General features: G+C 42.3%; 1 protein-coding gene and 1 non-coding gene across 2 annotated transcripts in view; one reads left to right on the forward strand and one right to left on the reverse strand.

The window, feature by feature from the left end:
• SYTL5 (synaptotagmin like 5) overlaps positions 1-21390 on the reverse strand; it is a 265631-nt gene that overhangs the window by 16120 nt on the left and 228121 nt on the right. The window contains exons 11-14 of the mRNA XM_061136176.1: positions 20837-20929; positions 15650-15828; positions 13645-13744; positions 11915-12076 (exon numbers count right to left, since the gene is read on the reverse strand). Of these exons, the coding sequence (XP_060992159.1) occupies positions 11915-12076; positions 13645-13744; positions 15650-15828; positions 20837-20929 (534 nt within the window). The remainder of the gene's footprint in view (positions 1-11914; positions 12077-13644; positions 13745-15649; positions 15829-20836; positions 20930-21390) is intronic.
• TRNAE-UUC (transfer RNA glutamic acid (anticodon UUC)) lies at positions 15315-15386 on the forward strand. Its single transcript has one exon. It is a non-coding gene; the product is annotated as a tRNA-Glu (tRNA).

The following is a 21390-nucleotide window of genomic DNA, read 5'->3' on the forward strand; positions in this document are numbered from 1 at the left end:
ATTTGCGTAGATTTCCCTTCAGTCCCAGCTGACTGTGCGACCCAATAGACTGAAGCCTGCCAGGCTCCTCTGTCCCTGGGGATTCTCCAGGCAAGAATGCTGGAATGGGTTGCAATGTCCTCCTCCAGGGGATCGTCCCAAACTAGGGATTGAACCTGCGTCTCTTATGTCTCCTGCATTGGCAGGTGGGTTCTTTACCACTAGCACCATCTGAGAAGCCCTTTAAACCTTAAAGTAAAAGGAATTTGAAAGGTGAGATATAACACACATTTGGTGAATCAGTGGACACTGAGGCCTGTGATGCACTGAGGTCTAGACCCATCACTAAACATATACAAATAATTTGGGGCAATGAGGCAAAAATAAAGATCTCACTGATAACAGCCCCAGAGGATACTTCTTTCTGCCTGCCCTTGATGTCACAAGGGTCTCCTACCTAAGTGACCAAGAAAGGGAAAGTAGGCAATAATGTCTGACTCAAATTGGGCTGCCAGCCACCAACTCTGAACAGCTACACTGGTAATTCACATCATTAAAATTCAATGTGGAAAAAGTGGTACACTCCAGCATTGCTGGTGCGACCGTAAAATGGTATAGCCACTCTGGAAAACAGTTTGGCATTTTCTTAAAATATTAAACAATACTTGGGCAATTATCCCAGGAAACTAAAAGAATGTGTACACTGAAAAATTCTGTACATACATATTTGCTTCATCTTTATTTGTAGTAGTACAAAACTGGAAAGAAACTGTATGTCCTTCAATAGGTAACTAGTTAAATAAACTGTGGTACAGCCATACCACAGAGTACTACTCAGTAAGATAAAGGAATGGCTAGTGATACCTGCAACAACTTGGTTGAATCTCTAGAGCATGATGCTGAGTGAAAAAAGTAAGTATAATAGGATAACATAAAAAAAAATAGGATAACATACTAAACGATTCCATTTATATAACAGTCTTGAAAAGACAAAATAATAGATATAGAGAACAGATTCAGGGTTGCTAGGGGTAAGGAATGGGGTTCCCAGGAGGCTCAGATGGTAAAGGATTTGCCTGCAATGCAGGAGATTCGGGTTCAATCCCTGGGTCAGGAAGATCCACTGGAGAAGGGAATGGCAACTCACTCCAGTCTTCTTGCCTGCAAAATCTCATGGATGGGGGAGCCTGGTGGGCTGCAGCTCATGGGATCGCAAAGAGTCAGACATGACTGAGTGATACAAAAAGGTGTTAGGAACAGGGGTGGCAGGAGGGAGGTGGGTGTGGTTAAAAAAGACCACAAAGGATCTTTGTGAGGATGGACCTGTTCTGTATCCTGGCTGTAGGGCTGAATACACAAAGCTACAGTGCTGCGGTGCCAAGTCACTTCAGTCATGTCCAACCCTTTCCAACTCTATGGACTGTAGCCCACCAGGCTCCTCTGTCCATGGGATTCTCCAGGCAAGAATACTGGAGTGGGTTACCACGCTCTCCTCCAGGGGATCTTCCTGACCCAGGGATCAAATCTGTGTCTCTTACACCTCCTGCATTGGCAGGTGGGTTCTTTACCACTAGTGCCATCTGGGAAGCCCAACACAAAGCTACACATATGACAAAATTGCATAGAAATTCATATGCATTCACACAAATGAAAACTGAGGAAATCTGATTAAGACAAGTGGATTATATCAATATTACCACCTTGGTTGTGCCACTGCATTATAGCTTTGTCAGATGTGACCACTGGGGGAAACTGGGTAAAAGGTATATAGGATCTCTCCGTGTTATTTTTTATAATAGCATGGGGATCTACAATCTTCTCAAAATCCATTTTTAAATTTGAAAATTCACTGTGAGCACATACCCAAAGCCTTTGTTCTACAGGTCTCCCAATGAGTCAACTGAACTTTAGACTTTTCATAAATAGGGTAAGAAAAGTAGAGTACTTCCTCAGACTTTTCTTGAGGGAACTTGACTGCTGACCAATGATTCAAGGGCTGAGAGCTGCTTTGCTATGAGAGAGGGCAGACTGAAAGAATTCAGAAACCCCCAAACCCACAAGAAAGCCCGAGGCTATTCAAACCTCAACAAAAAAGACTGAGGCTGACAAAAGGAAACCTTGCCTGACTTTCCTTCATTTCAGTTCAGTCGCTCAGTCGTGTCTGACTCTTTGCGACCCCATGGACTGCAGCACAACAGGACTGCCTGTCCATCACCAACTTCCGGAGTTTACTCAAACTCATGTCCATTGAGTTGGTGACGCCATCCAACCATCTTCATCCTCTGTCATCCCCTTCTCCTCCTGCCTTCAATCTTTGCCAGCACCAGGCTCTTTTCCAGTGAGTCAGCTCTTTGCATCAGGTGGCCAAAGTATTGGAGTTTCAGCTTCAACATCAGTCCTTCCAATGAATATTCAGGACTGATTTCCTTTGGGATGGACTGGATTGATCTCCTTGCTGTCCAAGGGACTCTCAAGAGTCTTTTTCAACACAACAGTTCAAAAGCATCAATTCTTCCGTGCTCAACTTTCTTTATGGCCCAACTCTCACATCCATACATGACTACTGGAAAAACCATAGCTTTGACTAGATGGACCTTAGTTGGCAAAGTAGTGTCTCTGCTTTTTAATATGCTGTCTAGGTTGGTCACAACTTTTCTTCCAAGGAGTAAGCGGCTTTTAATGTCATGGCTGCAGTCACCATCTGCAGTAATTATGGAGCCCCCCAAAATAAAGTCTGACATTGTTTCCACTGTTTCCCCATCTATTTGCCATGAAGTGATGGGACCAGATGCCATGATCTTAGGTTTCTGAATGTTGAGCTTTAAGCCAACTTTTTCACTCTCCTCTTTCACTTTCATCAAGAGGTTCCTTAGTTCTGGTTTGCTTTCTGCCATAAGGGTGGTGTCATCTGCTTATCTGAGGTTATTGATATTTCTCCTGGCAATCTTGATTCCAGCTTGTGCTACATCCAGTTCAGCATTTCTCATGATGTACTCTGCATATAAGTTAAATAAGCAGGGTGACAATATACAGCCTTAATGTACTCCTTTTCCTATTTGGAACCAGTCTGTTGTTCCATGTCCAGTTCTAACTCTTGCTTCTTGACCTGCATATAGATTTCTGAGGAGGCAGGTCAGGTGGCCTGGTATTCTCATCTCTTGAAGAATTTTCCACAGTTTGTGGTGATCCACATAGTCAAAGGCTTTGGCACAGTCAATAAAGCAGAAGTATATATTTTTCTGGAACTCTCTTGCTTTTTGGATGATCCAATGGATATTGGCAATTTGATCTCTGGTTCCTCTGCCTTTTCTAAATCGAGCCTGAACATCTGGAAGTTCATGGTTCATGTACTGCTGAAGCCTGGCTTGGAGAATTTTGAGCATTACTTTGCTAGCGTGTGAGATGAGTGCAATTATGCAGTACTTTGAACATTCTTTGGCATTGCCTTTCTTTGGGATTGGAATGAAAACTGACCTTTTCCAGTCCTGTGGCCACTGCTCAGTTTTCCAAATCTGCTGGCATATTGAGTGCAGCACTTTCACAGCATCATCTTTCAGGATTTGAAATAGGTCAACTGGAATTCCATCACCTCCACTAGCTTTGTTCATAGTGATGCTTCCTAAGGCCCACTTGACTTCGCATTGCAGGATGTCTGGCTCTAGATGAGTGATCACACCTTCTTTTGGTGGCGGTAGACTGCTCAAACTACCGCACAATTGCACTCATCTCACACACTAGTAAAGTAACACTCAAAATTCTCCAAGCCAGGCTTCAGCAATACGTGAACCATGAACTTCCAGATGTTCAAGCTGGTTTTAGAAAAGGCAGAGGAACAAGAGATCAAATTGCCAACATCTGCTGGATCATTGAAAAAGCAAGAGAGTTCCAGAAAAACATCTATTTCTGAAGGGGATGGGAATACCAGACCACCTGACCTGCCTCTTGAGAAACCTGTATACAGGTCAGGAAGCAAGAGTTAGAACTGGACATGGAACAACAGACTGGTTCCAAATAGGAAAAGGAGAATGTCAAGGCTGTATATTGTCACCCTGCTTATTTAACTTATATGCAGAGTACATCATGAGAAACTCTGGGCTGGAAGAAGCACAAGCTGGAATCAAGATTGCGGGGAGAAATATCAATAACCTCAGATATGCAGATGATACCACCCTTATGGCAGAAAGTGAAGAAGAGCTAAAGAGTCTCTTGATGAAAGTGAAAGAGGAGAGTGAAAAGGTTGGCTTAAAGCTCAACATTCAGAAAACTAAGATCATGGCATTTGATCCCATCACTTCATGGCAAATAGATGGGGAAACAGTGGAAACAGTGTTAGACTTTATTTTGGGGGGCTCCAAAATCACTCAGATGGTGATTGCTGCCATGAAATTAAAAGACGCTTACTCCTTGGAAGGAAAGTTATGACCAACCTAGATAGCATATTAAAAAGCAGAGACACTACTTTGCCAACTAAGGTCCATCTAGTCAAGGCTATGGTTTTCCCAGTGGTCATGTATGGATGTGAGAGCTGGACTGTGAAGAAAGCTGAACACCGAAGAATTGATGGTTTTGAACTGTGGTGTTGGAGAAGACTCTTGAGAGTCCCTTGGACTGCAAGGAGATCCAACCAGTCCATCCTAAAGGAGATCAGTCCTGGGTGTTCATTGGAGAAACTAATGCTGAAGCTGAAACTCCAATACTTTGGCCACCTGATGCGAAGAGTTGACTCATTGGAAAAGACCCTGATGCTGGGAGGGATTGGGGACAGGAGAAGAAGGGGACATCAGAGGATGAAGATGGCTGGATGGCATCACCAACTCGATGGACATGAGTTTGAGTAAACTCCGGGAGTTGGTGATGGACAGGGAGGCCTGGTGTGCTGCAACTCATGGGGTCACAAAGAGTTGGACATGACTGAGCGGCTGAACTAATTGAAACCTTCTTAGTATGGCTGGGAAAAACATTTGAATAGTTTTATTCAGCTATCTTGACAGAGGCACAAATGAGATTAGGTGGTGAAACAGACTATCCATTTAACATTTAATCTTATTATTGTAAATCAAGTGCCTTATGTGAGGAGTTTTCTTATTGCTTTGATGGTTTCAGGAAAGTTTAGTTTATGTGAAAGTCACAAATGGAAAATTATCATGGATATTATGATAGATAAGAGAGGTCACTGGGTTTGTTCTTTTTGATACTATAGCTAATGAGGGTTGAGGTATTTGCCCTTTCTCTTTGGATCTGAGGGGCTCTGTGACTGCTCTGACTAGTAGGATATGGCAGAAGTGACAATGTGCCAGTTTCTAGGCCCAGGTCTTAAGATGAACAGCTTCCATTTCTTCTCTTGAAATGAATATTCTTGGGATTCTCCCTCTGGGAATCCATGATGTGAGGTCCATATCACATGGAGAAGCCACAAGTAGGTGCTCTAGTTGGTGGGCCTAGATGAGTTCTTAGCTGGCAGCCAACGACCAACCAGCCCAGTCAAGCCCTCAGATGACTTCAGCCTCAGTCTACCATCTAGATGCAACCATATGAGAGATTTTAAATAGAATCACCTCCTGAGCCCAGTCACCCCCACAGACTCAAGAACAATAATAATAAATGGTTGTTTTAAGCCACTGAGGTTTAGGGTAGTTTTCTTTACAACAACAGTTAACCAGTGAAAGCTCTATTTGCTTTCAGCTGAGACCTCTGGGTAGGAAAATGTATTGACAGGGAAAAGTCTATGTTCAAGTGTCACATACTATAGGTATCTATACTACACTATACTATACTATCTGTACTAATAGATAGCATACTTGCAGAGATTGTAGGATTAAAATCACATACAAAAGAGAGCCCAGGGAGGGAGTCGTCTTCAACCTGCACACAGCTACTGTCTTGGGGGTGTTTTTAGGGGTACACTTGCAAGGAAGTTCCAAGGCAACGTCCTCTCCTGGCATACTACCATTTTCCACTATTCAACGAACTTCTGCTCAGAAAAAGGTTGCAGAATTCAATTCGATTCATTCCATACTACCAACACATATGGAAGGTCTCCTTGTATTGGCCCACCCAACAGTAATGATTCTTAAGGCATTTTGTTAAGTGCTATGGGGACACAGAGAGATCCTGCTTTCCATGAGTTTTCATCTAGAAGGAATATACTCCATAGCAATTCCATCAATCTGCTCTTATTTAACTGATTTGTCACATGAATGCTCTCTATTCCCACTGAAGGGCAGGATGCTCTATACAAAGACCATGTATGCCTGCTCCCATCAGTTGAGTCAGCTGCATTAGTCCCCAGAGCTCTTTATGCCAGGCATATTTGTGGCTCTAATTATATAACTGAATGGCACAAACTGAAGAGTCCCAAAAGACAGCTGCTACTATAAAAAATGAGGTTGACCAACTTATAAGAACTAAAGATGTGAAAATAATTTCACTATTGGATTCTATTTGGGATTGAAGCTATAAAAGATTAGAGAAAAGATCATGAATATTCAGAAAGATTTTGCATTTGGTTGACTTTGCAAGTATTCTGAAACTTTTGTTTTACTCAAGAGAAACTCAAACAAGAAATTGTTGATTAGGATACATTAGGGGCAGAATGTATGCCAGGAGGATATAACAGAGTTTCAACTACTGAAACTATACTCAAAAAGTGTCCCTGTATTAGAAAACTTGAAAATGAATACACATTTAAGTTAAAGTAAGTGATTAACAAATGCATTGGAAATTCCATAAGGAATGCAATTGGAAAACATTGTATGTATTTGACTTCTGAGACTTTGTCCATGAACTGACCTATAATTATTGGTCCTGATTGCTTGAAGAAGGTTTCTACCATACAGCAAGCTCGGTGTCACACAAACCATTACAGTTGCTCCAAATACAAGTACAGTACGTTCCCTACTGAATGAGTTAAGTTCCGAGAGAGTGCATTTGTAAATCCAATTTGTTCATAAGTCCAACAAAGTTAGCCTAGGTACCCAACTTTATAGATAATGCCAGAGACTTGAATTAACTTGCGTGATTGGACATGCGAATGCACGCTCGCATCTTCAAAAGCTCACAACTCGGAAGGTTCGTATGTAGGGGACCTACTGTAGAAGAAACTACTCTGGGGGCCATCCCTGGTGGTTCAGTGGTTAGGAATTCACCTTCCAATGCAAGGGAGGCAGCTTCAATTCCTGGACAGAGAAGTAAGATCCCACATGCCTTGGGCAATGAAGTCCTTAGGTTTCAACTAGAGAAGCCAGTACACTGCAACTAGTGAGCCTGCTCGCTCTAGAGCCTGAGCTCCACAAGAAGAGACACCCACAGGCTGAAACTTAGAAGCTCCCATGCCACAATGTAGATCCAGTGCAGCCAAAAAAATAAAAACTACTGTGGGAAGAGAGAGTAATCCAGGCTGGGATAACAAGGGGGCCCTTGTCTGGTTCTTATAGGATGGCAGACATGATCACATGTGAAGATAGGGGGGTGGGGGAAGATTAGCCTAGGTTAAGGACAGAGGAGCCTGGCTGGCCACGGTCCATAGGGTTACAAACAGTAGGACAGGACTGAAGTGACTTAACATGTAAGCAACAAAGTAGGATGCGCGGAATTCAGTGGGGATTGTGTAGAATGTGTCTGAGCGCTGGTTGGGAGGTGTGCTCAGATATGTGTATACAGGGAGGAAGCAGCAAGGAAGATGAAAACAAGGGTCCTCTGGGGTCCTCAGGAGACCCAAAGACACAAATTTCTATTATAGTGTTTTATTAGGATGGGCAGTAGGGTAGCTGAACTGTGAAATGAAGAGAGGTTTGCCAAGGTTACAAGGTCAGGTCAAGTTTCAGGGAGAGTAACCCTTGTTCAGTTCCACGGGGGAGCTTTGAAGACAAGACAGATCACACCCTGGAGTGCTCCTGATCAGAGCAAAGATGCTAGAGTGTTTATATTCCTTCACCCATCAGTTATTGACCAAGGACTCTGCTCTCAACTCCCACAAGACTGAAATACCCAGGCTATTCTGGCTTTTGACATCCACATTTCAAGCCCACTCCAGCAGCCTGAGGATGCCTATCCTACGAAGATTGGCAGATACTGGCTGGCAGGAGGGACAGCTGAGGGGAGCCACATATGAATGAAAATGGGGATACAGGTAAAGCACTGACATACTCCTCGCTCCAGAAAACTGGGCCATACCAACTGAGCACTGAGTGCCAGGGTGAGGGTTAGGATTTACTCAAACCATATCCAGAGTCAATAGGGAAACACTGAAGGAATCTGACTCAGCTGGGGTGGGGAATAATCTGATAATGCCCATTATCTTTTGCTTTTTGAAGAGACAGGGATCCACTGCCAATCGGAGTAGGAAGCAGAGTTCCCAGCACATTTACAGGGCTAAGGTGGGGTCATCTATTATGGACACAAGTCTGTCCAACATACCACATAAAGAGAGCCCTATAGCTAGGCAATGACTCTACAGGACCTCCTGTTACACTGACTCTGCCTGAAGGTGGGACAGAGAAGGCTTCCTTGGAAAACCACTTAAGCTTGCTGTTGACATTCAAAGGTCCTTTTTATAATAGCACCTTCTGGGAATACATGAAAGGCAATTTACACTGACAAGCTCTTCTTGTCTTTCAGTAAGATAATGAATTACAGCTAATAAACAATCCCACATCACGCTGTAAAATGGGAGTTATACCGTGAAACTACTTTATAGTAAGTACATCTGGCATCGTGAATTCTTTCTTTGTCTGCACCAGCCTTCTGATGGGTGGGAAGACATAGCAAAATCAAAGGTAGGTGTCCAGGGACTTTTCACCAACAGTCGATAAGCAATAAGGCACTCTGTCTTTCCAATCTTCCCACTGCCAAAGGATGTCCATCTTTCTGAATGTTTAAGGAATATTATTTCTGATCCTTTGTTACCAAGGAAATTGGTCCCTGTAGCTCACCCTTTAGCTCCTCAGCTGGATAATCTATGAGAAACATCAAGTATTCGGGGTGGCTCATACTAGAGCTATAGTTGATGAAGCAGCTACTGCATTGAAATGACTGAGGAGGGAGACAGAGAATAAAATTTGGAAGGCATGGTATCTAAGCAGGTCTGCATAACCTGCAGCCTTTCCTCTATACATGTCACAGAAAGCTTGGCAGGAAAAGGTGACGTGGATTAGACACTAATTTAGACTGTATTCCCAGAAGATGGTAAAGAATCCACCTGCCACTGCTGGAGACATGGATTTAATCTCTGGGTCAGGAAGATCCCCTGGAGAAGGGAATGGCTACCCACTCCAGTATTGTTGCTTGGAGAATCCTACAGACAGAGGAGCCCGGTGGGCTACAGTCCATGGGGTCACAAAGAGTCAGACATGACTGAGCGACTAACACCTGACTATTCAACTTCTTGCCAGAAACCAACGCTGAGGTGGGGATTCTTTTCCAAGTGACCTATTAAGGAAAGGCTCCCAGGCTAGGTCAGGGAAAGGGTTGAGGAGATAGGTTGGGGAAGAGGAGGAAGCCAGGCGAGGACTTCTGATCCAGCAGGAGAGCTCTGGAGGGTAAATAATGCCTCAGAGCTTTTCCTCTCTCAGTAATGGAACTGAGCTTTCAGACTCCACCATCTATCAGTTATTGGTGAAGACTTGCCTTGTGGCAGCAGGGACAGAAGCTCCTAGGAATTTCTGACTCTCTGCCTATATGGGAAAAATCTACAATAGCCTGAGGACAGTCTTCTAAAAACAGAGTCAGGTAGAGGCAGTTGGAGGCAAAATTCACAAGAGACATGGTTAAAGGAATCCAAGGGGTTCTGGCAGAGGACCACAGGAGTTCCACTGACATTAAACACCATCAGAATGTTTCCACCTAAGCAACCTCAGAGAGATGCTTCTCACTTGTGATTAAAAAAAAATCAAACCGCTCAATGTCAATGTGAAGGTGATTATCATGGAAAGCTGCTGGCCCCTAAGCAAAAACAATGCCTGAGAGAGTATTGCTATCATCTCAGAGCAAATCCTCCAACCATTTCCAAGGAAACTGACCAGAAACCCTCCAAGCGGGTGTCCAAAACAGCTCCTCTGTGCTCTCCTGTTACATTTCTGATGGACAAGCTAATTTCATGGACTTAGATACATGTTACTTGTCCTTCATCAGTGTCACACATCACATAATGTGCTGGACATTTTCTATGATTCTTTGATACTCATTATACACAAAAGGAAGCAAGTGCCAGAAGATTTAAATCAACTCAATTGCTATCCTTTATGGTGAGGCTTTTCATTCAATTCACAGAGCTTTAACGCTGTAGTGACCAAATATTTCTCAGATTTATTAATAATGTCAGAGAAATGTTACGCTATTGTGGACTTATTTGTTGTTAACATTATACTTCCTCTCTCTACCACATTTACGTGAGTCATGGGAGTGAGGTTGTTTTCTGTTTGAGGATCCCTATTTCATTATCAATTTTACCCAGAGCCAAAGTAAACCTCCTAAAGGTTGTCCATAAGTTATTTATACCAAGTTTTTGAGGTCAACACTTATAAAATCCACCAGAAACTTGTATTTAACTTCTGAGTCTCAGGCTCCTCACATAAAATGGGGATAACAATGCTTAGCAGTGGTTCTAACCATGAGATGTGAACGATGGTGCTACTAATAATGATGAACAAGCGCTATTATTGATGATCAATGTTTGTTTTTGCTGTCTAGCACCCATTCATCATTTTTCCTTTTTAGTATTATTGTACCTGGATTTCTTCGGGGGTGATACCATCTTCAGGACCAGTTTTATGTTCTGATGGTCTTAAGCCCCTCAATGTATCTCTCCTCTCTGGCTGCAATGATTGGCTAAGGATGGGCAAATACTGTCATGAGAATTAGGAACCAGGTCCAGGGTGTTGGTTTGACTGTTGGGAGGAGGAGGAACTCTTTCCTGTCCTGGACAGTGTGAGACAAGGATGAGAGGTTTGCAGCTGTTGTGGTATTCAAGAGAAGCAGGCCTGGGATTAGTGAGGGGAGGCCCACAATGCATGAAGTCTGCAAGTGAAGCCAATACAGAGAAGAGAGATCAAGAAACTCCAGGGCCTTGCTAAGATCTGAGCATCTGGATCAAGCCATGCTTGATCATCTCTGGTCAATAATTTCCTTTCATTTTTTGAGTAGTGTGGGCTGGGGTTTCTGCCAATTGCAATATAAGGATTCCAACGTAACAAACACTGCCTAGCATTCATTGAGAAGTTTACAATGTGCCTGACACTGCAAGTATCACAAGGCAGGCTTCTTCAAGCCTCACAGCATCCCTAAAACTGATGTCCAGTTCTTACATCACCAATGAGAACACCAAGGCCTGGGAAGTTAAGTAACTTCCCCAAGGTTACACAGAGAGTCATGAAGCCAGGATTGAACCCAAGAAGTCTGATCTGAGTCCACTATCTTAACCATCATGTTCTTTTTCCCCTTCTCTATATAAAGAACAATCTTTGGTTACATAAGTGAGACCTTTATCCCATCTCATTTTTTACTTCAAAAATTACTGTAGAGATACAAACTGCATAGAGTGAATCTCAGGCACTGTTGGTTTAGTTTAGAACATACCATAGTAGCATTTAATTTCTAATACCAGCCTTGAAAAATATTTTTTTCTGACCTGATAGGATCATATAATGTATTCTTTTGTTTCTCCATGGTGACTATTGAATACTGACTATATTTTTAGCAGGTCAAATTAATAAGAAATATGATTATGCAAGATTATGGCTTACATTTTACAGACAGTCTATATCAAAGAAGGATTTCCAAAAGAATGCATTTACATTTATTATATCATTCCAAAATAAGCTGCACTAATCTTTTCAGATTATCACTTGACAACTAGAGGTCTTCAGATTCTTTAGGCCTCTGACATCAGTTTTGCTCATTCCTTGTATAAGTGTTTGACTCATCTGGAAGCATTTCCTACCTTGGGCTGAAGCACAAACCACTCATCACTTGGATTTTCAAAGTTCCATGAGTCAAAAGGAATCTCCACCTCCCCCAGGAAGCTATTCCGTCCAAATCGATCATAATGCCAGACTGAGAGCTGCAGAGTTCTCGTTTCCAGTTGGGCGTGGCTGATGGTGTACTGCAAAACCAGATTTACAATATTACACTCCATTTCCATTCCTAGGACAGGATGAAATTTACATCCACCAGCTTCCAGATCATATGCAGTAGTAATACAAACAAAACAAACCCAAGAGAAAAACACTTCATTTTTCTTCGTTTCTGCTATAACTCAGGTTCTATTCCATAAACTCATTTGTGTGAGACCTATCACTGAAAGATCTATTGACAGGCTTTTCATGGGGGTTTGATAAACTTCGATATTATATAAAAAGTGTGAGGTGATAAAGCTTGTCCCCTTTTCAGCTTTACTTACTTTTTACTTGCCTAATTATTTTGTCAACAGCTACTTTGTAAGTGCAAGGTTTAATGTATCAAGTCTCTAATTTCTCTGTCTTATTTAGAATAATAAGACCCAAATCCAGGAAAGTTTGACAGTGAGAAACTTGCAGATGTCAAACTTCCTAAAGTTCAGCCTAAGTGCAGGGGTGAAATCGATATATACATAGATTGAGCAGAAAGAAAATATCACTGGCATGGTTTTCCCTTTTCCAGCAGAACATTATCTGGGGCCAGATACCCACACCCCTTCAAAATCTCCTGATTGTCCTCTGCAAATATCACCTCAGACATGCCTCAGACTGACTGATTCCTCATCTTGGATTCGCATCATCCTTGCTGTTTCCGGCATGATTCACTTTGGCCCTGCTTCCCGGATCTGCCACGTCATCCTCTTTATCTGCTCTGCTTCAGCTCATCTTTGCTATCCTGTCATGGCTGCTGGATTCACCCTCTGCATATATTCATCCCTTTTCACTTTGACCCCTCTTGATACTGGCTCCTGCTTTCACATATGACCCTGCTGACACACGCCCCCACTCGCCAACTTCCTCCTGTGGTGGACTCCATGACTCCATCATTCTGGCTCCAAGATCCATAAGTTACCCTGCGACTGGCAGTAACGTCAACATCCCCATCCCCTTGGAACTTTCTTACCAGGCCAACTGTGTTCAGGGTAAAGGAAGAGGTTACATGGAGGCCCATGGGAAAAAGTAATGTCTCTAGAATTGGGGCCTGGGTTATATCTTACCTAGGCCACTATCTCTGAGATTTTTCAAATCTAGCCCTGCATCTCCACTGTTCATTAACCACATGCATAAATTTAGCCAAATTCTGAAACCCTAACAAGAAACAGCACATTTTAATGCTGCGTTAGCACAACAATGAGTATGTATAGAGTGACCTGCTAAGTTAGGGCCAAAACTTGGGCAAACTTCTTTTACAGGGAACTAGAAAAAAAATTGTTTTCTCAAGGGTGAAACATACCTTTGGACAAGAGGTATTGATACCAAGTCAGATGTAATTTTCCTGGATAATCTCTACTTCCAGTGCAATCTTGGGAGCAGCAGAGAAATAGACTAAGAGTGGTTTACGTTGTTTTCTTTTCCAGAAACAGAAAGCCAACTGACTCACATTCTGCTTTTCTAAAATACATATAAGCCTTGACATGCAAATCCTTTACAGTTACATCTAAACCAATGAGGTAAATCGAGTCATTAAAGTTACCATGAAAGAGTATTGATTTACCTTTAGGGTTTCATTGAATTCTGGATTGGTGCCTGTTCTTATTTTGGTCTTGCGCTTGTTATTTCTGGACTTATCAGGAAGAAGGTATGACTTGACATAACTGTATATGATAAAAAAAAAATGAAAGTAATCCTTGGGAAACATCTACTTTGAGAGAAATGCTCAGGGACCTCAGTGAATAAAAGGGGTAAAAGAAACAGGCTAGTGAGTATAAGAGACAGAACCAAAGAGAATGTGGTTTACATACCAGGACATTTTGAAATATAACTCTGGACCTTCAATAAGAGAGAATTTGTAAATTCTTGTAGTAAAGAGAGTGGGTTCTAGAGTCAAGCCAGCTGGGTTTGAATTACTCCAGGTGTCAATGGTTTGGGGGAACTCAAGAACTTACTTAATCTCTCTATATCTCAGTTTCATCATCTGCAAACCTGGAATGATGACTTAGGGGATGATAAGGATCAAATGAGCTGACACATACAAGGAGCCAATATATTATACTACTGAATAAGTATAATCTATTATTATGATAAGTGCTCTTGATCATAGAGGTAATTTTCCTCTCCACTCAGATGTCTGGACTTCTGATGAGTGGAGTCAATGAGTGAATAAAGAAAAATGGTGAAAAAGAGGAAATTAAAATTAACAACCTGAAGTCACAGTAGCAATTCTCCCCAATACCTGGCCTTGAGCAGTCCCAGGAGCAGGGCATCATGGCAGACTCAGAAATGCACAAGATGTATAAGACTGAAATATAAAAGATGCTACCAGAGTCCTGAAGTCCACCTACTGTGGCTTTAGATGATCCCTTTGAGACTGATGATACCAATCCTGAAGCTCTCTGATATTTAGCTAAGGAGGTAACCAGACCAATCTATTTGTCTACTCATTTGTCTGTTTTGGAAGCAGATTTGCTGAGCTGTTTATCTATTAGGTAGAAAAAGGGTAAACAGTGGGTCTGAGACTGCTCTCATTCGAAATATCTGTTTATAAGTTTGGCTCTTGGCTAGCATGCAGAACCTGGATTTCGGGAGGATTTTCATCACTCCAGGAACAGAAATAAGTGGCTCACTGTGCCAAAAATATTTGTGGAAATAGTATGGCTCCTGCTGAACACCTGCTTTCATGTAGGAGACTGGGATTTTGGTATGTGACCAGTTGAGTCTCTCAGTGAGCTTCCCTGGTAGACAACACTCCCCATGTGTTTTCACCACTTGTGGCTGGAGGACTTAAGCACATCCTATGTGACTCCACTGGGAGACGTCCTTGGAAGCTTGAGCCTTGATTCTCTTGAACTTTGTCACATATGCCTTTTCCCTGTACTGATTATGGCTGTGTGTGGAGACCTGTGAGTCCTCAGAGTGACTCACCAAACTGGCAGTGGTCCTGGGAAGCCCTGGGTCTTACCTTCCCATGGTCTTACCTGCCCTCCCAGGCTGATCCTGGAAATCCCAAGAGCCTCGTAATTGCCCTTTCAAGTTGTTCAATTGGGCAAACAGCTTGGTAATTTTTTCTGGAGGGTTTCCCAGAACAAAAATTAATAGGATACTCTCATACAGCCTGGGGTGTGCCAACGTGTCAGCCTTGTATGACAAAGAGCTGCCTCTGTGTGAACTACAAATCTGTGAGTCCTGAATCATGCTGAGTAATAGCTTCTTTAAAATCTTAAGAGTTCCCTGGTGGTCTAGTGGTGAGGATTTGCTACTTTCAATGCCATGGCCTGGGTTCAATCCCTGGCCAGGGAAATGAGATTCCCACAAGCCATAATGTGCAGCCAAAAAAAAAAATTTTTTTAATAAAATAAGATTCAGGTAACTACGAATGCAACCATTATACATGCATGTCAGATAATATTTAGAAGTGTGGCAGAGGGAGAAAGTGATGATCAACCTTCTGATTCTAGATGAATGCTAAAAGGCTTCTGAAAAAGAAACACACAGGCTGACAAATACACATAATTCACATGGGCAGTGACTGAAACAGTCTGGGGAACATGCTATGTGCTTACGCATCTGTCCTCTGTTTCTTTTCATCTCCTATGGCCAGATTTCTGCAGTTCTTGACAAAAATGTAGAGCCCGCCAGTTTCGTAGCTGTAGCTGATGTGCAAAAGGATTTCCCCGCTGACCTTCACATTGCCATAGTCTCCTGTCTCACTGTAAACACTCATCATGCTGTTCAGGCTGGTCTGGAATCAACAAGATGAAAAGAGGCATCCCGGGTTATGCTAGTGATCTCTCCACAGAAGCTACCTCCCCCCATTCAATTACAACTCCCGTTGTTTATAAGTAAGCAGGGAAGCTTACTGTGAAGGAAGAAAGCAAAAGATGGCTTGTTTTTCTGGTGTTGCATAAAATCCAAGCCTGAGAAAGGACAAAGTCTAGGACCATTAGTAAGGAACGCAGGACACTCGCTGAGGGGGGATGCATTGCCTTTTTGGGTTAGTGAATAGCCTTTGCTTATTCACTTCTAATGAGTGTGGGGACACAGGCATTTCCCATTCCATCTCCTCTCCCCATCCCTGTAGCTTTCTCCTCTTTCACTGGGAGACTCAAGGTCAGTCTACTTCAAGGTCTAGAATGCATTGATGAGGACAAAGAAAAAAAACCCCATATTTCTGTGCAAGGATAAGCTACAAGCTTCTCTCTCTGATACCTACATAGAGTATTCCATCCCATAAGTCTCTGAGAAGCCATACTATAACCCAGCAGGACCCTATGGGGCCTTCCCAACATAGCCCCTCCCCTTTATCCTCCACTTTATTGCCTCTGAAGTACCCAGATAATATTAATAGAATCTAATGCACATTTCCTGAGTTGTTTTACAGATGCTACAACCCCCATCAAATGGAAGAAATTAACGATTTGATGACCATGAGCACATAGCCCCCAGACCTTCTGTAGCCTAAGGATTGATCATCATCAACTAATCAGAGAACTGTGCACAAGCTGATCACATATTCTGAGACCCTCGACCCTCACCTGGCCTTTAGAAATGCTTTGCTGAAACCCTTCAGGAAGTTTGAGGGGTTTCAAGCACCAGTCAGCCATCCTCGACATTTACACAATAAACACTGCACTTTCCTTCACCACAACCTGGTGTCAGTAGATTGCTTTTACTGTACCCAGACAACCAGACCCAAGATTGGTTCTGTAACATAACTGCATCTTCCAAAAGGGCACGCCACGAAAACATCACTGCTCACAGCTGTCTGGACTCCCCTGACCAGTTGTGAGGCCACAGGGTTAGTAACTATGACTGTGGCTTTCTACACATCTATAAAATAGCAACTCACAAACAGAATGCTAAACAAGAAAATAACACACCAGCCAGTAAATAAAATTAAAATGCAGAAAGAAAATAAATAAATAAATAAAATGCAGAAAGAAACCCTGTCCAAATGTGCCAGAATGAATGAAAGTTCTGATAGGACACTAATAACAAGAGATGCATTTTAAATTAAATGGAACAAAATTATCCTGTAGTGCCAGCAACACGAACTCTGTGTCTTAGCAACACGACTGTCACAAAAGACCACCTGGAAGGCGTTCAGAAGTGATCTAGGCATTTCAAGAGCCCTGTCTATGAATGACTGGGAAGTAAAGACTATGGTAAGTGCAAAGAGAGGTTAGACCTCATACCTTGTATATATATTTTTGTTTATATATAAAACAAAATCATAACCTTGCTTCAATTGCTCAAAGTAGAGACTGATCCAAAAGCAGTGGGTGATATGGCCAGTCTCTCTTTCAAGCTTAAATCAAGGGCAAGAGCAAACCAAGGATTCCATAATAATTTGGAAATTAAAACTTAAAGAGCCAGTGAGTGACCTAAGTCGTCTACTCGGTTCCTAAAACCAAACATCAGAATTTTCATGATAGCAGGTGTCTTTGCAAACTTTAATTGCCTACTGGTCACTTGGGGGTCTCGTTAAAATGAAGGTTCTAATCCACACAGTACCAGGTGGAGTCTGAGATTCTTTTTCTTTTTTTTTTTTTTAAAGATTTATTTATTTTTGGCTGTGGTGGGTCTCTGTTGCTGCACCCGGGGTTTCTCTAGTTGCAATGAGCAGAGGCTGCTCTCTAGTTGCGTTGTGCAGGGCTTCTCATTGCGGTAGTTTCACTTGTTGCAGAGCTCAGGCTCTAGGCCCTCGGGCTTCAGAAGTTGTGGCTCCCGGTCTCCAGAGTGCAACAGGCTCAATAGTAGTGATGCAAGGGCTTAGTTGCTCTGCAGCATGTGGAATCTTCCCAGATCAGGGATTGAACCAGTGGCCCTTGCATTGCATGGTCTATTATTAACCACTGAACCACCAGGGAAGCCTTGCGATTCTGCTTTTCTAACAAACCCCTAGGTCCACAGTTCCCAAACTGTGTGTTAAGGCATCCCAGAGCACCAGCCCCAACTCACAACGGGCACCGCAGGATATTTTAAAATTCCCAAGGAAACAACACTGACAACTATTAGATACCATGCAGACAGTAGTTCACAGTGTTAACATTCGACCCCACTTTCTTCTTTTTAATAAAGTCCTATCCATGTGAACCTGAGATTTAGGCAGTAACTATGACAAAAAACATGTACTGCACAAAAATCCATGAGGAAAAGGAAACGAAAATGCTGCTGCCAACTCATGTAGTCCTCATTAGGCCCACACATCACCTCAGGGGCTATTTAAGAATGGAAAAGAGTCGGACACGACGAAGTGACTGAAATGAAGAATGGAATAAAAATATTATTTTTTCAAATGGTTACTGTGCACTATATTTTCAAATGGCTATTAAGTTGTTAAGATACCAGTGCTTATTTTTTTTCCAAGCTAACTGTTTAATAACTGGGCTAGGTGGCTCAGACAGTAAAGCGTCTGCCTGCAATGTGGAAGACCCAGGTTCGATTCCTGGGTTGGGAAGATCCCCTGGAGAAGGAAATGGCAACCCACTCCAGTATTCTTGCCTGGCAAATTCCATGGACTGAGCCTAGTAGGCTACAATCCATGGGGTCGCGAACAGTCGGATCTGACTGAGCGACTTCACTTTCACTTGGCCTAGCAGTGCTATGAAATTACCACAGAGACACTAGTGGTTCTGTAAACTGACAGCCTTTTAGAGTCTCTATCTCAGGTCACTCCGTGTTGCTGGTCAACAGTTTCAAGGGCCTCGAGAATAAGCCCCAAACCCCTCATGTCACATATGAGTCAAGTCTGGCTCACAGAAATTATTGGCAGTGCCAAAATATTGTGAAATAAAGTTCATATTTTATGGCAAAGCTTGAAAAATTTAAAACATTCTTTTTTGTTTTCACTGAACCACATGGCTTGCAGGATCTTAATTCCCTGACCAACCCGGGCCCTCAGCAATGAAAGTGTGGAGTCCTAACCACTGGACCACCAGAGAATTCCCCAAGAAAAATTTGAACGTGAAAAAGTTCATCTGACGTTTGGCCTCCTCGCTCCCCTCTACTGTGCATTATGTATCTGCAGTATGTATCTACCAGACCTTCCTCATCAGCAAGAATACCTGCTCAGCTGTGACAACAACATCCTTCGAGCACCCATAAGACAACTCCTTAAAAGACAGTATTCCTCCTATGCTCTTATAAGGGGACACAATGATGCTTAGATCTGAATTGTGTAAACCGTCAATAATATATTGTTTAATGAATAGCCCTTTTGTCTCAAAAAAACATATAACTGTGCTTGACTTCTATGGGCAGGACAGTTCTCGGAGCTTTCTGAGATGCTGTTCCCAGGTTATAATCTTCAATATGGAGCCAATAGAATTTCCCATTACTTTCTTAGATCAACTGATTAATTTTTTTTTGTTGACAGCAGAGCAAAAGATTTCCAGATTTTTAGTCTGAGGACCTCCACACCATACCTTACTGACCCCTTGGGTCACTGACTTGTATCTATACCACATCCTTCTGTAGCCAGTCCTTCAAAGAGGGTCCTCTGTTAAAGCATGAGATCCGTGCATAGAAAATTCAGTTTAAGAACCCACTTTTGCAGAAGCTTGGAAGAAACTGAAGAAGTTACAAGAATTTTACTACTAACCAAACTATGCTTTTAATCAAGCCAATGCTGTGATTTAAATAGAGATGTTTATTCTAAGGGGCTTCCCTGGTGGTTCAGATGGTAAAGAATCTGCCTGCAATGCAGGAGACCCAAGTTGGATCCCTGGGTTGGAAAGATACCCTGGAGAAGGGAATGGCTACCCACTCCGGTATTCTTGCCTGGACAATCCCATGAAAAGGTGCCTTGTTCATAGTAAACCATTCTGGACCATGTATCTTTTCTCTAGTCCCCAGATTCTAATGTTTAAAAAATGTGTTTTCTTTGGAATACCTGGATTCTGATTATATTATTTACCTTTTAAAAGAGGATTGCTGGTTAATGGTACATGAGTCAGAAAGGCTGGAAGAATTGGCTAGCTAATGAGATTTTCTGTACCATGAAATCCATGAAGAACGATTGAAAAAAAGAAAAAGGAAAGGTTGAACACTCACAGTGTCTGAGTCAGCATCAGGCACACTTAGGTAGGTCCATTTCCTGTCAGAGCCTGCTTGAGAATTCTTTAAGGAAGTTGCCCAAAGGTCAAAAGAGAAAAGCATATTAGAGCAACAGACGGAAATAAAAGACACCAAGAAAAGACCTGGAGGCATACAGATAGATAAAAAGACCCAGGGGCACCTAAAGCCCTCTCAAAGAAGGGTTCAAACACCAAAGTAATATGGGACGTTATCCTGTAGGAGTCGGAAGTTATGGACTTGATGTACGAATAGGAAAGAAAGTTACTTGGCTATGTGTTTAAGGAAAAGTGAGGAAAGTGACTGGTGGTAGGAAGGAGGACATCTAAGGAACTGAGAGAATGGCAGCAGGGAAATTTACCAACTGAGAACGGAGATAATTCAGAGGGTTCAGCTGATGAGAGCCTGAACTAGAGAGTGATGAGGCTTTAAAACGTGGTGGGGAGAGGTTTTTTAAAGTAGGAATCAGGAGCCTTAGGAAAAGCCCCCACAAAATTTGAATAAAAGGTACTCTTTGGACAAAAGGCAAGCAGCAGACTATAATAACTTTAATTCATGATCCTGCCTTTTCCAAGAACTTCTTTGGAAGTTCTTTGGATTCTCTTCTTTGGAAATGCAAAGAAAATCAACAAGAGAAAGAAGAAAATTCCAGTGCATGCTCAAGAATTGCTTACTGTTGACAGGCCACTCGCTAGACTGTGGGTATTTGAAGAAAACTGGGAGGACACTAAGTCATCAATGCCATCTTCCATCTCTTCCAAGGAATCCTAAGGAAAGATGGGGAGGAATAAAATCAGTGGCTTGGTGTCTTTCCTAGAAAGTCTTTTCACTTACAAAACAACTTTTTAAAATATTTATTTATAATTGATTTATGATTGGTTTATGACATTGATTTTATTTCTGTCATACATCAAAATGAATTAACCATAGGTGTACATATGTCCCCTCCCTCTTGAATCTCCCTCCCACCTCCCGCCCATTCCCACTCCTCTAGGTTATTACAGAGCCCCACTTTGAGTTCCCTGAGTTATTACAGCAAATTCCCATTGGCTATCTATTTTACCTATGTTAGTGTATATGTATCCATGCTCCTGTCTTCATTCATCTCACCCTCTCCCTCTTCTCCCCCACCCTTGTCCATAAGCCTGTTATCTATGTCTGTGTCTCTACTGTGGCTCTGTAAACAGATTCGTCAGTATCATCCTTCTAGATTTCAAATATATGTGTT

Source organism: Dama dama, chromosome X, assembly GCF_033118175.1.
Source record: "Dama dama isolate Ldn47 chromosome X, ASM3311817v1, whole genome shotgun sequence".
NCBI lineage: Eukaryota > Metazoa > Chordata > Mammalia > Artiodactyla > Cervidae > Dama > Dama dama.